Source organism: Setaria viridis, chromosome 6 (assembly GCF_005286985.2).
Source record: "Setaria viridis chromosome 6, Setaria_viridis_v4.0, whole genome shotgun sequence".
Classification (NCBI taxonomy): domain Eukaryota; kingdom Viridiplantae; phylum Streptophyta; class Magnoliopsida; order Poales; family Poaceae; genus Setaria; species Setaria viridis.
In genome coordinates this window covers 5,020,715-5,039,666 of record NC_048268.2, presented here as the reverse complement: position 1 = coordinate 5,039,666, position 18,952 = coordinate 5,020,715, and the positions used below count along the sequence as shown (strand labels likewise).

The window sequence follows — 18,952 nt, the reverse complement described above, 5'->3', positions numbered from 1 at the left end:
TTTTACGGAGGGAGTAGAGTACTATTTTGGACACGGAGGCGAGTACGTGTAGTGTATATCCGTTTCGTTTGGACCAGAGCCGGACACGTCCAGGCGTCCGAAACCGAATGTAGTACGCGGTCCCAGTGCCAGCAGCGTCGCTCGTCGTGAACAACGATAGCCGGACCAGCCAGCTAGTGTTACAGCGACTTGTGCAACTCGAGTACAGTGCCTTCCCATCCCGTCGTGTGACTCGTGTCGTACGTTATCGGCCTGCAATACAATTTGTGGCAATAATTCTGAGGAGACTTATCACATTTCAATGGAAAAGAACAGGATTTTTATTGTACAACATGCACAGTAAAGTGTAAAGCACAGGGGATTCAATTTTGTTGTCCATCATTGTCCAGAGGATGAAAGGAGTACAACGGTGAAAGACTGAAAGTGAACACATACATGCAATTAACAAGATGGCACCAAAATTTATAATGGGGCGCTGAATGCTAGAACAAGATCGTCTCCAATCTCAGAAGGGGCAAAACGGTATGGTTGCTGCCAAAACTCTATCTTCCAACAACTCCGTGTGTATGCAGTGCTGAACCAAGCAAGCCATCAGTCACAGTCCATGGCCTCAGAGGCCCTCCTTGCCGTCGGCGGCGCGGAGGGAGCCCAGCTGCACGGGCGCCTGCGTCGACACCACCTTGGAGGACCCGTACGCCGCGATGTCGACACCCTGCGTCTTCTCCTTCTCGATCTGCTCCTTGATCCAGAAGTAGGTGAACCTCAGCCCATCCTGCATACAAATTTACAGCTCCATCAGAAATCGTCTCTTTCAAGTTCTAGGCATATGTGTGTATTACTGCAATCTGTGCAGAGATATCTACAATATCTAGCAAGATAGTGACAGGCATGCCTTGAGCTTCATTGTCGGGGCCCAGCCTAGCTTCTCCTTGATAAGGGTGTTGTCAGAGTTGCGCCCACGGACCCCCTCGGGACCAGGGATGTGGTGGATGGGCAGCTTCCTATCCTCAAAGCTCAGGACAATCTCGGCCATCTCGTTCATGCTCACCATCTCATCGCTCCCGATGTTCACCGGCTCGCGGAAGTCTGACTTGGTCAGCCTGGACATAATCGGTATGGATCATGTTCGTTCCCCATTTCTTCTAGACAGGCTAGTATTGTTTGGTTTGGAATTCGGATGATATGAAAAGAAGCCGCATACCTCAGGACACCCTCAACGCACTCGTCAATGAAGGTGAAGGACCGTGTCTGGAGGCCATCGCCCCACATCTCAAACCTCTCGGTAGATGTCTGAGCCTTTCTGCAGAAGGCAGCCGGTGCCTTCTCACGGCCACCTGTTGGAAGGATAATGTTACAAACAAACTGAATTATCGCCTCATTAATCGAGCTAATGTATGGCTCAATCACCAGAGAATGGTAGATTTACCTTTCCATGTTCCGAAGGGGCCATAGATGTTGTGGAAACGGCCAACACGGCACTCGATGCCAAAGTCCTTGGTGTAGTGCTTGCAGAGCTCCTCAGTTGCAAGCTTCTCCAAGCCATAGGCATCTTGAGGCTGAAAGGTAACAGATCCAAGGAAATTAAAATTTCAGTGTTCAGCCATGTCTCATCCGATTGACAGTAAAGAAAATGCCACTTTATTTCAGATAAACACACCTCAGCAGGCCAGGCATCAGATTCCTTCAGGCTCACATTTGTCTCAAGCTGCTTGAATTCTGGGTAAATGCACGCACTCGAGGCATAGAAGAACCTGCAAGACCCCAAAAGATACAAAATATTAGTCAGTGAGTTGAACAATATCATGCGAAGTTCAGGCATCGCACTTGAAAGTAAGACAGCAGAAAACAGAAATAGTTCTAATTGACCCAAAGTGCCCTGTTTCTTTTCCTTTTTAGTTTGGTGAATCTCATTATCAACTTGACCGCATACAGGTCTGAACTGGGATACTAGTGGAAAATCCGCCAGCTCAAACTGTAACCAGAACTTCCCAAAGACTAACATGCATAGGAAATTCTGTTCATATATAGCAGCACTCTCCAGCCACATAACAAAATGGAGTGGCATACCTCTTCACACCATTGATGCGTGCAGCCTCAAGCATGTTGAAACTGATCATGGTGTTGTTGTACATGATGACAGAGTGGTTTGACTGGATGAACCCCATGCCACCCATATCAGCAGCAAGATTGAATACATGGTCGACGCCTTGGGTAACCTTCAGACAGTTGTCCATGACCCTGAGGTCAACAAGGTGGAACTCATGGCAGAACATATCCTCAGTCATGTGCTCATTCTTCTTCCAGTCAGAGGCGATGATGTAATGGCCCTCGCTTTTCAGACGGCGAGCAATGTGGGATCCAATGAAACCACCAGCCCCAGTAATGGAAATCCTCAACTTCTCACTGGGCCAGTAGGGCTCCCTCTCCAGCTCAGCATAGGTGTACTCACCATAAGTGCTGACGGTCTTCTCGCTGCTCCCCATTCTGTCATTTAACGGCATTTGAAGCAACTATCAGTACATAGAACAGTTGATTGCATAAGAACTATTTGGTTTATCTATTAATATGGATGGAAAAAAAACACATAATTTGGAACGCAACAAAATTGCATTGATCCAATTGACAAAAGAAGTATGATTGAAGAGAATAGTTGGTGGAACAGAAACGGAACAAGCCACTGTAACGTACACATCAATTGCTAAAGTCCAGCTCATCAACCATCAATGTATCTTCAACGTGTCACATCTATATACCATAAAAAACAAGATAACACCAAATTGTAAACTAATCATGGGTTGAGGGAACCTTTGCAGCAAGTCGTGCATGCAAGTGGCAAATAGATATTGTCCGACATAGCATAATGGAATCTGGATGTGCCCAGAGTTTAAGCTTCTTAGCTTAATTGCAGATCTGGTTGACTTAAAAGCGTAAGCATGGGCAGATGAATGAGAAAGATCGAGTAAACAGAGCACAAAGCTCATTGGTAAACCCAGACATTATATGAGGTTACGAGTATGTGCAAAAAAACACATCTCAGAGGGTTTCAAAAAAAAAAACACATCTCAGAGGGCAAAATTCAGAGAATCAGAGCCTTTTTAGTTTCAACCTTGCTAGTAGCAGAGTAGCAATTCCATCCATTACATGATCGGAAAAGAACAAGGAGACAGAGCACGAAGCTCATGAATATATCGTAAGAGGCCATGAACATGTACAGACACATACAAGGATGAAATTCCAAGGCTTTTTACCTCTACTGTTGCCTATAGCAGAGCAGGGGCGCACATAATTTTTGGCAAAAAAATCGATTTTAGTAGCCATAAACTCATAATACAGCGTACGATTGTAACTAATCAGATCCGAATATAGGTAGCCAAATAATATTTCTGGAAAAAAAACACAAATAGCCAAATAGCTTGTGTTAGGGATTGGGTGCTCGGTTTCGGCACGGCAGGAAGGGAAGAGAAGCGGTGGGCGTACCTGGTGGGTGGGTGCTCGTCGCCGGCGAAATTCCTGACGAGGACCTGGGCACGTGGTTCAGGGCGGCGGCTGAGGTCGCCCAGTCGTCGCCGCGAGAGCGCGCGCACGCGGGGGGATGAACGGGAGAAGAAAAGAGAAGGCAGGCCCCTCTCTTGAAGGCTGTTTATTTATAGCGAGGACACAGGAAGGGCCAAAGCTTGGGGTCTCTGCACTTTTTGGGAGGAAAAAGCGATGAGATACCAAGATTGACAAGATTTTTGTCCCTTTTGGGAAAAAAAACTTGGACCACTCCTGCCACCCTTTTCCCAGTGCCTGCCTGTGATTTCAGGAATGATCCGTTTTATATTTCTCTAATTTCTTCATCCATTTTGTCAATCTGTAGAGAGTAGAAATAACATACTCCGTCCACCCTGCGAAGAATGTCCATTTAGACTCTAAAATTTCTCCCACAAAAAATATCATTTTACCTCCTAATAAACCTCATTTAATTAAAACAACACTCACCTTAATAAAAAAAAAGCATATGGACAAGCGCGTGGAGCCAACCAAATGACCAATTGATATTATTTCTCTGGTTTCAATGCACGTGCATTTATTTAGGATCCAGAAAACTAAACAGAAAAACACGATTTTCAATCACAATTAGCATTAGTTATTAGGGGCAACATAGACCTTTCTCATCACTACTTGTGTGTCTGAAATTTCCTAAACAGACATTTATTTTAGGATGCTGGGAGTACGTCGTGTTATTCTGAAGGGGAAAAAAAGGACTGTTTATAGAATTTTGTCCATAAATTTTAGCTGTAAGATGTGGCGAGACCAGTCTCGACCGTCGTAAGCCCAAAATAACAGGTGAAAAACCGCATGATTCCGCATCATAGTCCCTCTACTTTAAAGTATGCAAGATATGTTCAATTTATTCTAAGACAAACTTGTTCTGAGTTTGACAGAAGAATCGTACCAACGTTTCCAATACCAAACGAACCATGCTATAGAAAAATATACTGAACGATGGATTTAACAAAACACAAATTTGCAATTGTAGTAGTTTTAAAGTTTCTTACTTATAACTTGAAAGAACTTACTAACCTAGGAATAGGATAAAGCAAAAACATGTTAGATTCAAACGAAGGGATTAGAACTTAACACAGGCGGGCGGGCGGAAGAGGACGACGCTTCAAGATCACGAGCGAGAGCGGAGGGGGAAAAAAGATACCGCAGACTCGCAGGGTGACATGAGGTGCGCACGTTTCGAAAAAAAAAAACATGAGGTGCGCTGCGGTTGGCACTTGGCAGGCTACAGCCAGCGTGGTGGGCCGCACGTCGGCGATCCGGTCAGAAGGTTGGCCTCACCCACCAGCAGCGAGCGGAGTGTCGGACAAGTGGGCCGCGCGGGCTATATTAGTTTACTCCGGCGGCCACGCGACGAGCTCAGGCAGGCTCGGATCCCGAGGTCAGGGCCTCTCGCCGACGACGCCACGGCTGCCAAGGAGGCCAGGCCACCGAGGCTGCTTCGTTTTAAATTCGTGTTTCAATAATAATTTGGACATCTGATTCATGCCCACGGCAACAATTAATTTGGAACCGGACGGACCGCGATATAATAAACAAACAATGTACGAGCATGCACATGCATGCACGTCGTTCGTCATGGGATCGAGTGAGTATACCTCTGCGTCTAGCATCTAGCAATACAATAATGCGCTAGTCCTTGTCAATGAAAAAAAATGCGGTATTTCGTGATCGATTATGTTGGAGGAACTAAGCGCAAAAGAAATTAACAAAGCTTTCTCAAGTATTCCCTCCATTGCAAATTGCAGGTCGTTTTGACTTTTTTAGATTCATAGATATCTTGGTACGTAGCAACAACTACGCACCTAGAAAAGTCAAAACGACCTGCAATTTGTAACGGATGGGAGTAGTAAACATGCGTGCGTGCGACTTGCACCCATTGATTGATTGGAAAGAAATAAAGAGGATGGAGGGAAGGACGGGCGAGACGACTATAATACGAGTCCTCGATCATCGTCGTGCCTGCGTGACATACCCGGCACAGGGAGGAGGAGGGAGATGTGCTCGAGTGAAGATGGGCTGGCCTAAACCAAACCTGGCCCACGCCCTAGCCCATCGCATCGAAAATTCCCCCCTTCTTCTAGTCACGGGAGCGTGCATTTGTGGTGTGGTGTCGTGTGTTTGTGTTTTGATGAAATTGAAGAAGCACAACTTTTAAGCAGAATTTTCTTGGTGTAAACATGGGTCTCGTAGACAAATAAAGTGTTTCAGCCTTTTCACGTTTTATTACTTTGCCTGCCGTTATTTTTTGTTTTCATGAGCTTTTGCTGCAAATTAAACGGTGTAACACATCAGAAAGCTGGGACGGATGCCACGTAGAAATGGTCGGTGTATGTTTCACACCTTTAATTAAAGGGTTACTAATAAAATGAAGCAACAAAGCTTTCTTTTCTCACATGATCTTGCGCGCGGCCTTAAAGACGATCACGCAAGAGAAAAAAAGTGAACTCTGTCCTTTGTCAAAGGAAACATGCAGATGAATGAGAAAATTGAAACATAGTATTCAGTTGCCGGGCATCGCTACCGTTATTAGTGCACTGCTGGCTTGTCGTGGGACTGTCTGATCAAATGTATCTGGGTTACTCCACAACCGCTTCAGATTAGCTAAACTCATGGCATTTAGTTTTGCTGGTCTAGAAGAATATCGTTATAGATGTTGGAATATAATAGTTTTCTTATGAAAATTATATATAAGCAATGGTGCACAAAATCTAGCTAAAACAAAATGTGTCTTAAGTGACCCTACGCTTCTCTCATAGTACAATCCTCTTCCTGCGGAGCCCCCTTTCTTCTCTCTCCCTCTCTCTAACTCTTTCCCTGATCCGATCTATTCAACGATGGTGATCAGCGAGGGGACTAGATCCGCTAAGACATTTCAAAATTCACAACATCACTCCTCTGCCAACAATGCATTACAAGAGTCAATCACGATGAGAGACTCATTTCGCTTTGTTGCAGTGGCAGTCAATCTTAACCACCGATCACCCCGTATGCTCCCCATGTTCTCCTACCTCTTGTCACGCTAGCTCTCCTATTAGGGATGGAGCTAATAGGGGACTAGTGGTTGGGAGGGGCCATATACCCCCCTCCCCTCTGAAAGTGTATTTGGCCCCCTAAGTAAATTTTGGTGTTGATGACATGTATAATTAAAGAACTAATGATTTTATCGAGAAATTGACAGGTTTAAATCTTAAGAGATGCAAAAGTGCAAGGAAGGGCCACAAATTATTTGAAGAACGGTGTCGGAGCATTAAAAGAAGATCTTTTTATGATTTCTATTTTTTTGAATTTGAATATAGGAACACCTCACTATTAAGGGGGACACAGATGACTAGCTTGAAGTTGTCAAAGTGCTTATTTGAGATGCTAAACACCTATGAAAGACACCACCCACCACACTTGCACATGCTATTTTCTCACTTTTTCTATGAGGGTCGGAAGTTCCGATGCAGGATCGTAAGTTCCAACACATGTCGGAAGTTTTGGGTAACTTCCGATAGGGGGTGCTCAGCGAATTTATTTGAATAGAGTCGGAAGTTTCGACAGTTACTTAACAGCACTGTAACGGCTAGTTTTTGAGAGTCGGGTATTTATACCCCTTCACCTCCTCCTTTAGTTGTTGTTGGTTGCCCACCAACAAAACACCTCCAAGAGCTTCACTACACTTTTCCAAATCCCTTCTTGAGCTATCCTTGAGAGATTTGAGCTAGTGTTTGGGTGAGAGGAAGATTCAAGGTGTGAGACTCCTTCTTTGAGTGTGAGGATAAGCTTGTTCATCTTAAGAGCACTTGAAGCATCTTCGGTTTTCGATTCACGTTTGTTACTCTTGAAGCTTGCTTCTAGGTGTCGCCCGTTTGAGCGCCCTCTTTGTGTGGTGCGTCCGGAAACGTTTGTATCACCCCATCCTTTATGGATTCATAGTAAGTAACTCAATCCTCCTTTGTGGTTGATTGGGAGAGGTAAAGGGTTAGTGAGGACCAGGCTCTTTGTGAGCTTCTCAATGGAGACGTAGCTTCCTTAGTGAGAGTGAACTTCGGTAAACAAATTCTTGGTCTCGTGTGCTTGTTGTTTTCTTCATTTCTAGTTGACCTAGAGCTTGTTTTGTGCCGATCTATTATCTCGTGAAGTTCCTTCTACAAAGTTCACCTGCAGTAGTCTCTAGACATCTTTGCTGAACTTTTGATTCAAATAGATTTTACATGATTCAAATAGATTCTGCATAAACCTGTTTAAATTTGAATTTTGTAGAGTATTTTTTACTCTATCGGAAGTTCCGACTCTGTCAGAAGTTCCGGCACAATATCAGAAGTTCCGACGTATTTAATTCCGCTGCGAAGAATTTTCAGGTGTTCAGATCGAGCTTATTCACACCCCTCTAGGCATCACACGATCCTTTCACCCTCTCATGCTCCATGTGTATTGTATTTGCTATGATAAATTGATTTAGAGGTTATTATTTGTCTGTGCATTATAAAATATTATTAGTTGATCCCCTCTTTGTATGATTTTTTTGCTTCGTCCCTATCTCATTCATATTGGTAAGCGTCTATTTCATTTATCAAAATCCACATCGTCGTGATCCACCCATGGTTACCATTGTTTTTCTTGCGGTAGGAGGAGCATGTAGGTGTTAAAGTGCTGTGTGCGTGTGTGTGGTGATATGGTGTCCTCGCTGGAATGTTGTGTAGCACGAGAACCTAGAGGCTGGAACTAGGAAAGTATTACACATCCGCAATTCATTACGATAACTTAGAAGAAACATGTACATATTAAATCCTACCATTCATTTCGATGACTTAGGAAAAACATAAATAAAAAAACTCAGGTGAGACATCTTGCAACATCATCGAATACTTGTGGGTGTGGTTTGTAAATCATTGAAACTATTTTGCTTTTGCATTGTTGTAGATGATATTTGCAATTTCGCCTAAATAATCATTCATTTTTACGTGGTTCCGTTCGTTATACATGTTCAGATTTTTACAAATTTGTTTGCATTGATCGACAAATAAAGAAAGAACCGATCGATGATCGTGTGAGGTCCTCTTGCATTTCAAATTAGGCCTTCCGATCCCAAACAGCATATGCATCTAACTAACGATCAGATCTTCTCACTCTCAGGCTTCATCACTAGCCAGTGATCATCTAACGCCTAGCACCTACTACGCCTCTACACCTGCTGCTCTGCACCCTTCCCTTTCCGTCCTGCTGCCCTCTCGTCACCAACGCACTCGTCGTCGTCGCCGCCGCCGCCGCCTCCCTCCTCCTCCTTCCAGTCCTTGCACACGTCGAGGAAGTAGAGCGCGCAGACCATGGCGACGCAGGCGACGAGCATGGGGATTGGCCCGAAGAGCCAGAGGAAGACGGGGCACGAGAAGTAGAATGCCCGCGCGCCCAGCGACCAGAAGTAGCTCCCGCGGTTGAGCACGTCGGTCACGTACACGACGGCGGCGGCGCGCCCCGGCCGGAGGCGGCGCCGGCCGCGGCCGTCGTCCCACGCGCCCAGCGGCACGTTCACGAGCAAGCTCGCGTGGCTGTAGTACCGGATCGACTGCACGTTGAGGAGGAACGCGAGGAGGAAGCAGACGAGGATCGCGAAGAACTTGGCCGACAGTGCCGGCACCCCCGTCGCGCCCAACACCAGCGGCGCGCCCGGGAGGAGGCCGCCGTCGTTGGAGGAGGCGGTGGCGGTGGTGGATGAGCTCCCGCCGCCGCCGCCGCTGGACATGAGGACGGCGATCAGGGAGCTGAGGGTGATGGCCGTCGAGGCGAGTAGTGTTGACGCCATGATGTTGTTGCGGATCGTCTGCACCGCCAGCACCGCGTGCTTCCCGGACGGCTCCTGCAAAGAAAATCAAATTAATTACTATCATCGATAAACCCTGACGATTTCCGCTCCAATTCATCAGTTCTTGGATTGCATGCATGTTGCATTTTGTTTGTTTGGTTTGGTTAATCAACAATCAAACAGAAGGAAAGGCAAATTAATGCATGCACATCGATGGGATCATGTGGGCGCCTGGACTCATATGCATATGATCCGAAGTTTAAGAGCGCGCGATTAATGTACTTATTAGATTATTAAACAGTAATTGAATGGAAGGAGAAGAAATGGATCCCACCTCCATGACGTGACGGACCCAGATGCGGCGGTTGATGGCGTTGACACCGATGACGGTGGTCGCCGGCCGGCGGCGGACGCGGAGCAGCAGCCACGCGTGGTACACCGCCATCACCGCCAGACCCAGCGGCACCAGCACGTAGTCCAGCTCCTCCTTCTTCAACCCCATATCCCTCCCGATCAATGCCGCAGTTCGTGACGCCACACGATCACACGAGGAACAAAGGAAGACGACGATGCAAAGAGAGAGACAACGGCTGGAGGAAGACGGGCCTGGCCTACTCCTCCTCGGATCAAATGGGCCTTTATGGACCGAATCACGGGCCTACGGCCCAGCCCACCGCGCCGAAATCACACTAGCCTGCTTCTACTTCTAGGAGGCTTGCTAACCCCTTTTCTCCGCACCACTCCGACGCCGGCGAGCGAGACCGAGGGGCGAGGCGAGCCACCGCGGCGGCGGCGGTGGCGGCGATGGGGTCGCTGACGATCGGAGCCAAGTACAAGACCACTCTCAAGGACCCCGGCACCCCAGGGATCCTCCGCATGGTGCGTGCCACCCTATCCTCCCCACCCCTCCCCTTCTCCCCCCTCCGCGCGGCCCTCCCTCCCTCTCCTCTCCTCCTGGCGTGCGCGCACGGTTCGTCTGGGGGCACTAGCAGCCTCTGGGATGCGCCGCTGTTGCGGGCGAGGGTTTCGGTTGGCCTCCGGGAGGGCGCGGCAAATTGAATCGAGGGCTGGGTGGAGACTTGCCGCTGATTGGATCGGTGGAGCTGGAGGTGCCCGCGGGTTTGTGCTGATCAGCGCTAGGAAATCCGAGGCACCGAATAGGGGCAGCTTTGTGGGTTACGCTCCGCACCCGAGAGATTCGGATGCGGAGGGATGAACCAAGCTAATTTGTGGTTCGAGCTATACCATTGGTTAGGTTGGCGCAAATTCAAGTATGATGTATGAATGGTGGTCTTTTGATCTTGCCGTTTATTTTTAGTACCTTTTGCATTGCGCCTGCTCCGTTTCCTTTCTCAGCAACACCTTGTTGGGTCCAAATGTGATCGGTTCCGTGTCCTTCTGATTGCAGAACGATGATAAGTTCACTTTCACCCCAAATGATCCTAGGTCGGCAATGAAGCTAAATGTCGAATTCCGAAGTATCAAAGGTATGCACTTCTTTTCGTCCATGGAAGTTCTGTTATTATGCTGGTAATTTGGCATACAAGCTAGTTAAGTATTCCTAGTTAACTGTGGAACTGATCTTCACATACCTAGAACATATCTACTGCTGGATCGTTTTAAATGATTTAACCTGAGATAGGTGATAACTAGAGTTAAGACAACAATTTTAGTCTGATAGAGTTTCATGCATACTGAAACAGTTGGGTTTGTTCTATGTATGTTGAGGATGCGATTCATGGTAATTTTACAGCTTTTCTTCCCCTGTGCTCCAGGTCACAAGTTCAACAAGGTAGATGGTAACAAACCAGCATTGTTGAATCTTTCAAAAGATTCTGACAAGGTTTGAGCAATTTATAGCATTTTTTGCCTTTTCTTTTTATTGTGGTTAAGGTTAGTGTGAGATGCTTACATATTTTTCTCAGGGTGGAGGCTACATGTTTGAGTTTGACAATGTTGGTAACCGCGACCTATGTCGAGACTTTGTAGGTAATGTTCATTTTGTAGTTAGTGAATGCTGCCATAACAGTGAAATACTTTGTTGTTTTCTCAAATAAACTTATTTTCTACACCAGTTACTTGCATTATAATAAACCAACTAGCTACCTCATTCCTTGTAGACCTAGTATTTGGCTAATGCTAGTAATAGTAAGATCACTATAACATAACTGAGAGCCATTTCTTAAGGAATATACCAAATTAAAGATTAAAGATTAAGGAACCATTTATTAAAGATCACTATCACAAGTTCGATATGGCAGACTCACTTGAAAGTTACCACATTAAGTTTCATGCATCTATTGCTGAATAAGACACATTCATAACTTAATACATCTTCCTCACAGCTAGGGTTTTAGGCAAACATCAAGGGATGCCCCCTCGACCAACCATGCCTCCTGAAATCTCAGTTCCATCTGCTGGTATGGAACAGCTGAGTGCTGCTGAAGTGGAGCGACGTGTGAAACTGTTGCGAGAAGATAGGTAATGTGATTACTTGATGTACCCACACTATTTCTTTTGATATCTGGAATGTGAAGTTGTGATGATAGCTGAATATTACTAGCACAAGTTTTAATCTGGCAGAATTTCTTTAGCTCATATACATTCTTTCAGGTGTTTGGTTGATTAGTGATCTTTAAGATTTTATTTTTATAAAAAATAGATTTATTTTTTCTTATGATCTTGTACATAAAGAAAGTATTAGAGTTTCAGCTTTTAGTCTCTATTGTTGATTTTAAGTAAGCTTTGCTGCAAACAGTTAACAGTGTCACATCAGAAGGCTGATACCGGTAGTATGGTGCCATATTGGAAATGGTTGGTGTATATGCATTGCATCTTTTAAAGGATTTAAATGAAGGACAGAGTTTTTCTTCTACCTGTACTATTTCATATAATTCTGATGGTATTTGTCTTGTTTTTTATCGTACAATTGATTTTAATTACTTCGACCACTGTTATCGATTGTTTCTCTTCTGGAGCATGCTACATATATGGAATTTTAAAAGTCCAGTTTTAGAGAAAATAGGGCATAAAAATCTGCAAACTATCATACCCAACAAAAGGCAAAATGTTCTTCTATTACTCAGTTTTGTTGAGTATTGGTTTCCTTTACAGTGAATTGCAGAAATTACATAAGAAGTTTGTTCTTGGAAATATTCTGCAAGAATCTGAATTTTGGGCAACAAGAAAGGTAAAACTCACTTATCCTGTATATTGTTACCTCAACATTAATTTTTTGGCAGTACAACTTTATGTTTCTTTAGTTGAACCATTATTTCGTTATGATCTTTGCAGAATTTACTTGATGATGTAGCAAATAAAGCATCAAAACAAAAGCCTGGTTTCAAGACTGCGATGTCTGATGTTAGGCCGTCAGCTGATGGTCGGGTATGTCACAAAAATCCTATTGTTGTAGCCATATACCATAATTTTAGACCTGGATATTGTATATTGTGTTATGGTATTTGCAATGCTCTATTCTAAGACATTGAATTTTCTGATGGCTGTTGTTTATTTATACGTTGTGCATTACAGACAAACAAGGTTACTTTCAATCTCACACCTGAGATGATACATCAGGTATGACCTTTCTGCTCTGTTGCCTCGTTATCATGAACCAATACCTATATTCTGCTTGGTAGCATCATTTTCTGTTTCCTCGACTGTTATCATTGCAAACTTGCTACACCTACACTATGCTGGACAATAAAAACTTCACTGGGTTACGGAATTTCTGAAAAGTTTTGTTATTAAAAGGCTTTCAACGGTTTGCAATCTATACCTCCTCTGCTTCCTTAATAGCTTTCATGTATGATGCCATGATCCTTCATTAAGTTATTTTTGCTTCTTGAAATATAATTTCCATTGGGCACATGTCAACTAGACGTGATCAAAGGGAGTAGTCTGAAAATTGTGCTTGCACCCTTGCCAGCCAGGTGCTTGATCCGAAATTGTGAGTCCATAGCTCTGAACCCAACCTGCACTGGGCTCTATTTGCCCAAGAATACACTATTGTACCTGAGGCATGTGTGGAAGCAGCTGCTGAATTACATGATTGTGTATCTGGATTTTGGAATGAATTGATAATGCAAAAGTCTTAAAGATACACTTCTTCTAAGTTGTTAACGCCATCTATCCTTTTATGTTACAGATTTTTGCTGAAAAGCCTGCTGTTCGTCGGGCATTTTTAGATTTCGTTCCGAAAAAGGTAAGACCTATTTATATTATCAATATAATAGCATGTACTGTAGGAAATTCAGGCATAAAAATGTTCCTAGTGTCATTACTGTTGCTGTGTGAGTTGATGCTGATTTTTCAGAGTGAGCTTTCTCCTCAATATGGATGTGGTGATTGGAGTGTGCTTTATTCTGCTTTAGTCTATAATCATCTTCTCATTTTTATTATATTTTCTGTGGATAGATGACAGACCTAGAATTTTGGAGAAAGTACTGTAGAGCTGAGTATCTACTTAGGACAAAAAACACTGCAGCAGCAGCAGCTGAGGCTGCTGAAGATGAGGAATTAGCCGTCTTCCTGAAGAATGACGATATATTGGTGAAGGAGGCAAAGTTAAAGGTGTGGTTTTATCAACTATTGCAGTTGTACTTCAGATTTTATCAACTTTTGAAGTGATTCAATTATTGGTTGCAGATAAAACAAGTCGATCCAACGTTAGACATGGAGGCAGATGCTGGAGATGATTATATCCATCTTCCGGTGTGTTTCTTTCTCCCATTATTTTCTTTATCGGTGCTGCTAGCTCCCGGACGTATGATGGAAAATTTTCGATTGGACGCTCCGACGAAACATTGAAAATTAACTAGTGCAACATCAGCGGTCACGATTTGCAACATGAAAAATGATGTTTAAAAATGACTACGTCGTTCGACTCTAGGATAGAAAATTCCCACCGCAACATGAACACTATGTTTCATGCAACATCCACTGTGAAACATGCAGAAACAATAGTTGCAACATCGATGCTTAACTATTGCAACATATGTCGGAGCGTCCGATTTTTTTAAAATTCCAGATGTCCGTACTGTAGCATTACCGTTTCTTTGTATCTATAAGACAAATGCAGTTTCTAAACTTTCTCATATTGAGCAAATTTGCTTGCTCTTTCCTATCCTATGTTGAAACTACTGCTCAATCAATTATGTGTTTGGATACACAGGACCATGGGATTCTCCGTGATGGCAGCAAAGAGACAGTTGACAATGACAGTGAGTTTGCCAGGAGAACACTGTCTCAGGAGCTGAATCGCCATGCCGCTGTTGTTCTTGAAGGGATAGCTTCAGGTAGCTTTAGACCCAATAAAAAAAACTTCCTTATGTAACTTTGTCTTCTTAAATACAATTGATTGCTCAAGCTCGTTATGATGTTAGCAGACATCAGTGGTTGGCTTTGAGATGGTACCATTCTCATGATTTCCCAGACACATCGATAATACTTCTGCAACTGAGTAATATGATTTCAGTTATTTTGTTTGCCACCCATTTGAATCATTTTTTCTGACTGTAACTCTTTCATGATTGTACAAATCAACTAGCCTGAACCATTTGTTTGCTTTGCAAACTGTGTTTTTGTAGTAGTTGCTCTGTGACTTTCTGTTGTGTCTATTCTTTCCCTTTCTTGTTAGAGCAGATTCCTATGTTATGTTGCAATTCTATTTCTTCATTTTCTTACTGCCAAGTGCCGATTGTTTATGCTATCTTTCAATCCATAAGCGATTCTACTGTGTTTTGTTTGTGTTGTAGATGTGGAGCTGACTGATGCAAAGAGTGTAGCGGAAGCCCTTGCAAGGTCCAAGAAGGGTTAGAAATAGCATTGGAATTCAATCGAATCTTTTTTCACATGTAATACCTTGTGTGCTGATGAATTATTAACTGCAGAACCACCTTCCACTTCTGCTGTTGATGATACTAGTCATGAGAGACTGTTGAAGGTGGCCAGAATGACAGAGATAGAGGATCTGCAAGCTCCACAAAGCCTTCCCTATGCACCACTTTGTATAAAGGTAAAGCTTGTATTCATGGCTTAGTAGTATATGGATGCCAAAATAGGAAATAATGTATTAATTTGTCTTTCATTTTTCTTGTTAGGATCCGAGAGAGTATTTTGATTCCCAACAAGCAAATGCTCTGAGATCTTTAGGTGCGAGCAATGATGGAAGAAAATCCCGTAATTGCAGCTTGAGCACTGAAGAAGCGTTCCATCATTTAACGGATCAAATATCTTCGATTAAAGTTAATAAGTCGAACTGTACAGTTATTCAGTCAGATATGGCTGTTAAGGTAAAAGTTTTATGAACAGTTTGATTATTCTTTTACTTTTTCTTAGTTTACTTTCAGCGTATTGAACTCTTTGTAATAGCTGATTCAGTGCTAAATAAATTGTTAGAGGTAGTGGTCAAACCAAGAGGAATTCAGAGACATAGCTCAGGATAATGGTACTTTGAATACTGCAAGGCAACTTAAATCCTTCTGTCAGTTCCCCATCAGTTATGAGTTTCAGAGTTCCACCACCATGCAGAACTTGTGGCACTTGCAAATATGGTTGCCACTCTGAATCTACTAGTCAACTGGGAACAGACAAAAGCCAGTGGTAATAAGGTGTTTACCGTTGGTGTGATCAACAGAGTTAGTTAACTGTAGGATACGTGCAAGGCATTAGGAAGCATCTAAGGGTTTGTTTGGCGGAGGTCCAGCTCGATTTTTTTTTTTTGAGTTGGTCATTCCTAGCTCCAGAAGTTCTTGTTGGCAAATTGAGGTCATTTTGAATTGCACATCACCAGATGTTTAAACCACTTTATTTTATTCTACAAACCCTAATCCTGCATGGATCTAGGAGCTGGAGCTCTGCCAATCCTAAATATATCATATAAAGTCCGTACAGTCACCTCATGGGAATAGATCTATCGTTTAGTGAATCAGTTCATCTTAACTTATTGCTATCACACTTCTTAATATGTAAAGTCCATACTTCATATTTCTTACAACAGTTGTCTGTTCTAAGCTTATAAACACTTGATGACTTGAATTGTACATATGCATGATTTGCATGATGTTGTGTTGCTGCTACTGTGGCTTCTCTATTCTTAAGCTATTAAATTGCATGAGCAGGAAATCCTAACTACCTAAATGGTATGGGCCTAGGTTCTTAATGAATTGAATGAAGGGATTTCACGTTCAAGGAGACTTAACCTCAAGAATCCTCAAGAGGGTCTCCTTGGTCGGGTGCCTCAACATACGAGGGACGAGCTTATGGATGTGAGATGCTGTACCTATTCACGTCTGGATTCATTTTGTATGTATGGATACGTATGTGTTGATGGAATTTCAACTATCTGTTTTTCTCAGCATTGGACGGCTATCCAGGAATTGCTGCGCCATTTCTGGTCATCATATCCAATAACAAGCACAGTCCTTTATAATAAGGTATATCTACCCCATCATCGTCAGTGTAATCCGCATGGTATTCCGGTGGAAATTAGTACCAACTGCTAAGTTTTACCTATAATTATTTTGCGGCTATATTTTCATCTTCCAAGGATGTGAAGAAATCTTGATTTCACATTATAAGGGCAAAACTTAGCTGGTTTATGGGACTAGATGAAGTGTCATCCATCATGTTTTTGCTGTTTGTCTTAAATAGTTCAGTTTATTTTGCATGCTGCATTGATTTGGTAAGAATGCCATCACTGAAAAATAGCACACTGTAACATTGTGCTGTACAGTATATTATCCATAGGGGAGCTGTGGATTAGGTATTCCCTGGTTTGAAGGTTTTGTGCCTACTGTAGTTAATGTTACCAGTTTTGGTAGGCTAACTGAGTAAGACTGTTATCTATGTTACACTGTCTTAAACACTTGAAACATCCAGAAAAGAAGCTGTATCCTGCATTCCTGCTTGTACTCTTTTGTGGCAAAGCAAAGCTTCACTGCAGATATGCACTTCTTTGTAGTGCCATTTGCTTAGTTGTTCATTTACTTGTTTTGAAGGTTCAAAGAGTCAAGGACGCAATGACACAGATATATCAAAAGTTGCAGGTAAATCTTTCTCAGCACATCGATTCTCTGTCTCCCTCCCTCTTCCCTGCTTAGATTTGTAATAAAACCCCTTATGCATGCCACTTTAAGGGAGTCTATATTTGAATTACCTTTGATCTCATTTCCTATGTATTCTCGTGGACATGTCATTGAAAGAGTTTGGTGATAAATAGTTAATTGAGAATAACACACCACTCGTGCAACTTGTCCCTTGCAGGCAATAAAGGAATCAGCACAGCCTGATGTAAGGCATGAAATATCTCGGCTAGTAAAGCCCATGACTCAGGTCCTTCAAACATTCCTCTCACTTTGAATCTCAGTTTTAAGGGTGCCATATTCCTGTGGAGTGTTCTCCCATCAAGACATCAAGATGGCGGCAAAGCCAACTGACCATGTGTTGTTTTCCAGGCCTTGGACGCTGCCTTCAGCCATGATCTGGAGCAGCAGCAGAAATCGGCCAAGGCCGGGAACAAATCCAACGGGTTTTGAGCCTACTAGTAGATGGCTTGACCAACACATTGAGGCGAGAGGAGGGGGCCCGTGCCCTGACATAAAAAGAGCTGCTGTACAGTTCCCGTCTATGATCCTGCGATTCTGGAGGCTCCGACGATTTTGTTCCGTTTTCTCTTTGACTGCCGGAGGCGTCCATGATTTTGCACAACAAGAATCTTGATGTATCTCTCATTTGTTGTTTATAGCTGAGTGAATAGTGACTTGTAACGGATGTTGCTGCTGCCAATTTTTTGCGAGGACGCGTTGTACGTGGCGTTCTTGGATACTCGAGATATAACCGGGCACTACCATTTTGATTCCTCCCGTTCCTATTTTTTGTCCCTTGCCGCTGGGTAGTCTCCCATCAGAGGGGTCATGCCTGTTTTTCTGTTTTGGATGTAGGTATTGAGCCTCAAAAATTCGGAATTGGTATTGATAGCTCTGAATAAAGTGTTTGGATGGTCTAGAATTCGAAATGGGAAATCATCCCAATACCAAGTATGGTTAGAAGAAGCATAAGGATTCTCGCAACGCCCGCGGACACAGTTGGTGCAAAACAGAGGAGGAAAAGGGATGCAGCTAGCTAAACAAAAAGGAGGGAAAATGGTTTTTTTTATTAGAAAAAATAAGCAACTTGAAAATGGGGGGAAGTAAAGAGGGAAAAAACATTCACGCCCAGTGGGACTCGAACCCACAATCGCCTGATTAGAAGTCAGACGCCTTATCCATTAGGCCATGGGCGCCTATTGTTCCAATGCATTCGCAATATTATATATAACCTTTACGCAGCCGTGTGCCTCGTATTTCACGCGCGTATCTCATGCTCCTCCTCACGAGGCCGCTGGGCGCTGGCTGGCCACAGCGGGTAGCCTAGTCTGGTGGTGGTGGCGTGATTGTGCGGCTTGTGCCAATGTCTGCGCTGCCGCTGCGGGCAGCCACGCCACGAGGGAGACGAAGCGCCCCCGCCTCGTGCAACCGCGACCCCCCGGTCCCGCTGCCCCGGCCGGGCGGTCCAAAGCAACAGCTAGCGCCCAGCGGCAGGCAACCACGCGCGCGTCGCCCCCCCTGCCTT

The 18,952-nt window shown here is 43.8% G+C and overlaps 3 protein-coding genes, 1 long non-coding RNA gene and 1 other non-coding gene across 6 annotated transcripts; 2 read left to right on the top strand and 3 right to left on the bottom strand.

Moving 5' to 3' along the window:
* Positions 1–340: 340 nt before the first annotated feature.
* On the bottom strand, positions 341–3,637 carry LOC117860607 (GDP-mannose 3,5-epimerase 1). Its single transcript, XM_034743941.2, has 7 exons — positions 3,478–3,637; positions 2,068–2,484; positions 1,658–1,751; positions 1,427–1,556; positions 1,202–1,334; positions 893–1,100; positions 341–772 (listed from the first exon to the last, which is right to left on the bottom strand). Exons 2-7 carry the CDS (start codon positions 2,481–2,483, stop codon positions 611–613), a joined length of 1,143 nt encoding a protein of 380 aa, XP_034599832.1. The 5' UTR covers position 2,484; positions 3,478–3,637; the 3' UTR covers positions 341–610.
* LOC117860608 (uncharacterized) lies at positions 1,552–2,023 on the top strand. Its single transcript, XR_004641526.2, has 2 exons — positions 1,552–1,830; positions 1,933–2,023. It is a non-coding gene; the product is annotated as an uncharacterized lncRNA (long non-coding RNA).
* A 5,082-nt stretch (positions 3,638–8,719) lies between the features above and the next one.
* On the bottom strand, positions 8,720–9,988 carry LOC117861667 (uncharacterized). The gene is made up of 2 exons (XM_034745236.2): positions 9,672–9,988; positions 8,720–9,391 (listed from the first exon to the last, which is right to left on the bottom strand). Exons 1-2 carry the CDS (start codon positions 9,837–9,839, stop codon positions 8,720–8,722), a joined length of 840 nt encoding a protein of 279 aa, XP_034601127.1. The 5' UTR covers positions 9,840–9,988.
* Positions 9,989–10,055: 67 nt separating this feature from the next.
* LOC117861326 (general transcription and DNA repair factor IIH subunit TFB1-1) lies at positions 10,056–18,200 on the top strand. Of its 2 annotated transcripts, XM_034744859.2 has the most exons (20): positions 10,057–10,216; positions 10,746–10,824; positions 11,113–11,180; positions 11,263–11,326; positions 11,683–11,818; positions 12,452–12,527; positions 12,632–12,724; positions 12,872–12,916; positions 13,488–13,544; positions 13,757–13,912; positions 13,988–14,053; positions 14,514–14,637; positions 15,097–15,153; positions 15,232–15,356; positions 15,442–15,633; positions 16,495–16,608; positions 16,699–16,776; positions 17,341–17,388; positions 17,606–17,674; positions 17,797–18,200. In XM_034744859.2, exons 1-20 carry the CDS (start codon positions 10,142–10,144, stop codon positions 17,875–17,877), a joined length of 1,803 nt encoding a protein of 600 aa, XP_034600750.1. In that variant the 5' UTR covers positions 10,057–10,141; the 3' UTR covers positions 17,878–18,200. The 2 variants fall into 2 exon arrangements, with proteins under 2 accessions (XP_034600751.1, XP_034600750.1); XM_034744860.2 differs by lacking the exons at positions 16,699–16,776; positions 17,341–17,388; positions 17,606–17,674; positions 17,797–18,200 and having other exon boundaries at positions 10,056–10,216; positions 16,462–16,602.
* Positions 18,201–18,550: 350 nt separating this feature from the next.
* TRNAR-UCU (transfer RNA arginine (anticodon UCU)) lies at positions 18,551–18,623 on the bottom strand. The gene has a single exon. It is a non-coding gene; the product is annotated as a tRNA-Arg (tRNA).
* Positions 18,624–18,952: the final 329 nt, after the last annotated feature.

Bases quoted from the DNA above. Each gene is read 5' to 3' on its own strand.
- LOC117860607 (XM_034743941.2), bottom strand. From the start codon at position 2,483: ATGGGGAGCAGCGAGAAGACCGTCAGCACTTATGGTGAGTACACCTAT. The intron at 1,557-1,657 runs GTGTGTTTATCT...GTTACCTTTCAG, and splicing joins CTGATGCCTGGCCTGCTGAG to CCTCAAGATGCCTATGGCTT. The intron at 1,101-1,201 runs GTATGCGGCTTC...GATTATGTCCAG, and splicing joins TGCGTTGAGGGTGTCCTGAG to GCTGACCAAGTCAGACTTCC.
- LOC117861667 (XM_034745236.2), bottom strand. From the start codon at position 9,839: ATGGGGTTGAAGAAGGAGGAGCTGGACTACGTGCTGGTGCCGCTGGGT. The intron at 9,392-9,671 runs GTGGGATCCATT...TTTTCTTTGCAG, and splicing joins GGGTCCGTCACGTCATGGAG to GAGCCGTCCGGGAAGCACGC.
- LOC117861326 (XM_034744859.2), top strand. From the start codon at position 10,142: ATGGGGTCGCTGACGATCGGAGCCAAGTACAAGACCACTCTCAAGGAC. The intron at 14,638-15,096 runs GTAGCTTTAGAC...TTTGTGTTGTAG, and splicing joins TCTTGAAGGGATAGCTTCAG to ATGTGGAGCTGACTGATGCA. The intron at 16,777-17,340 runs GTATATCTACCC...CTTGTTTTGAAG, and splicing joins GCACAGTCCTTTATAATAAG to GTTCAAAGAGTCAAGGACGC.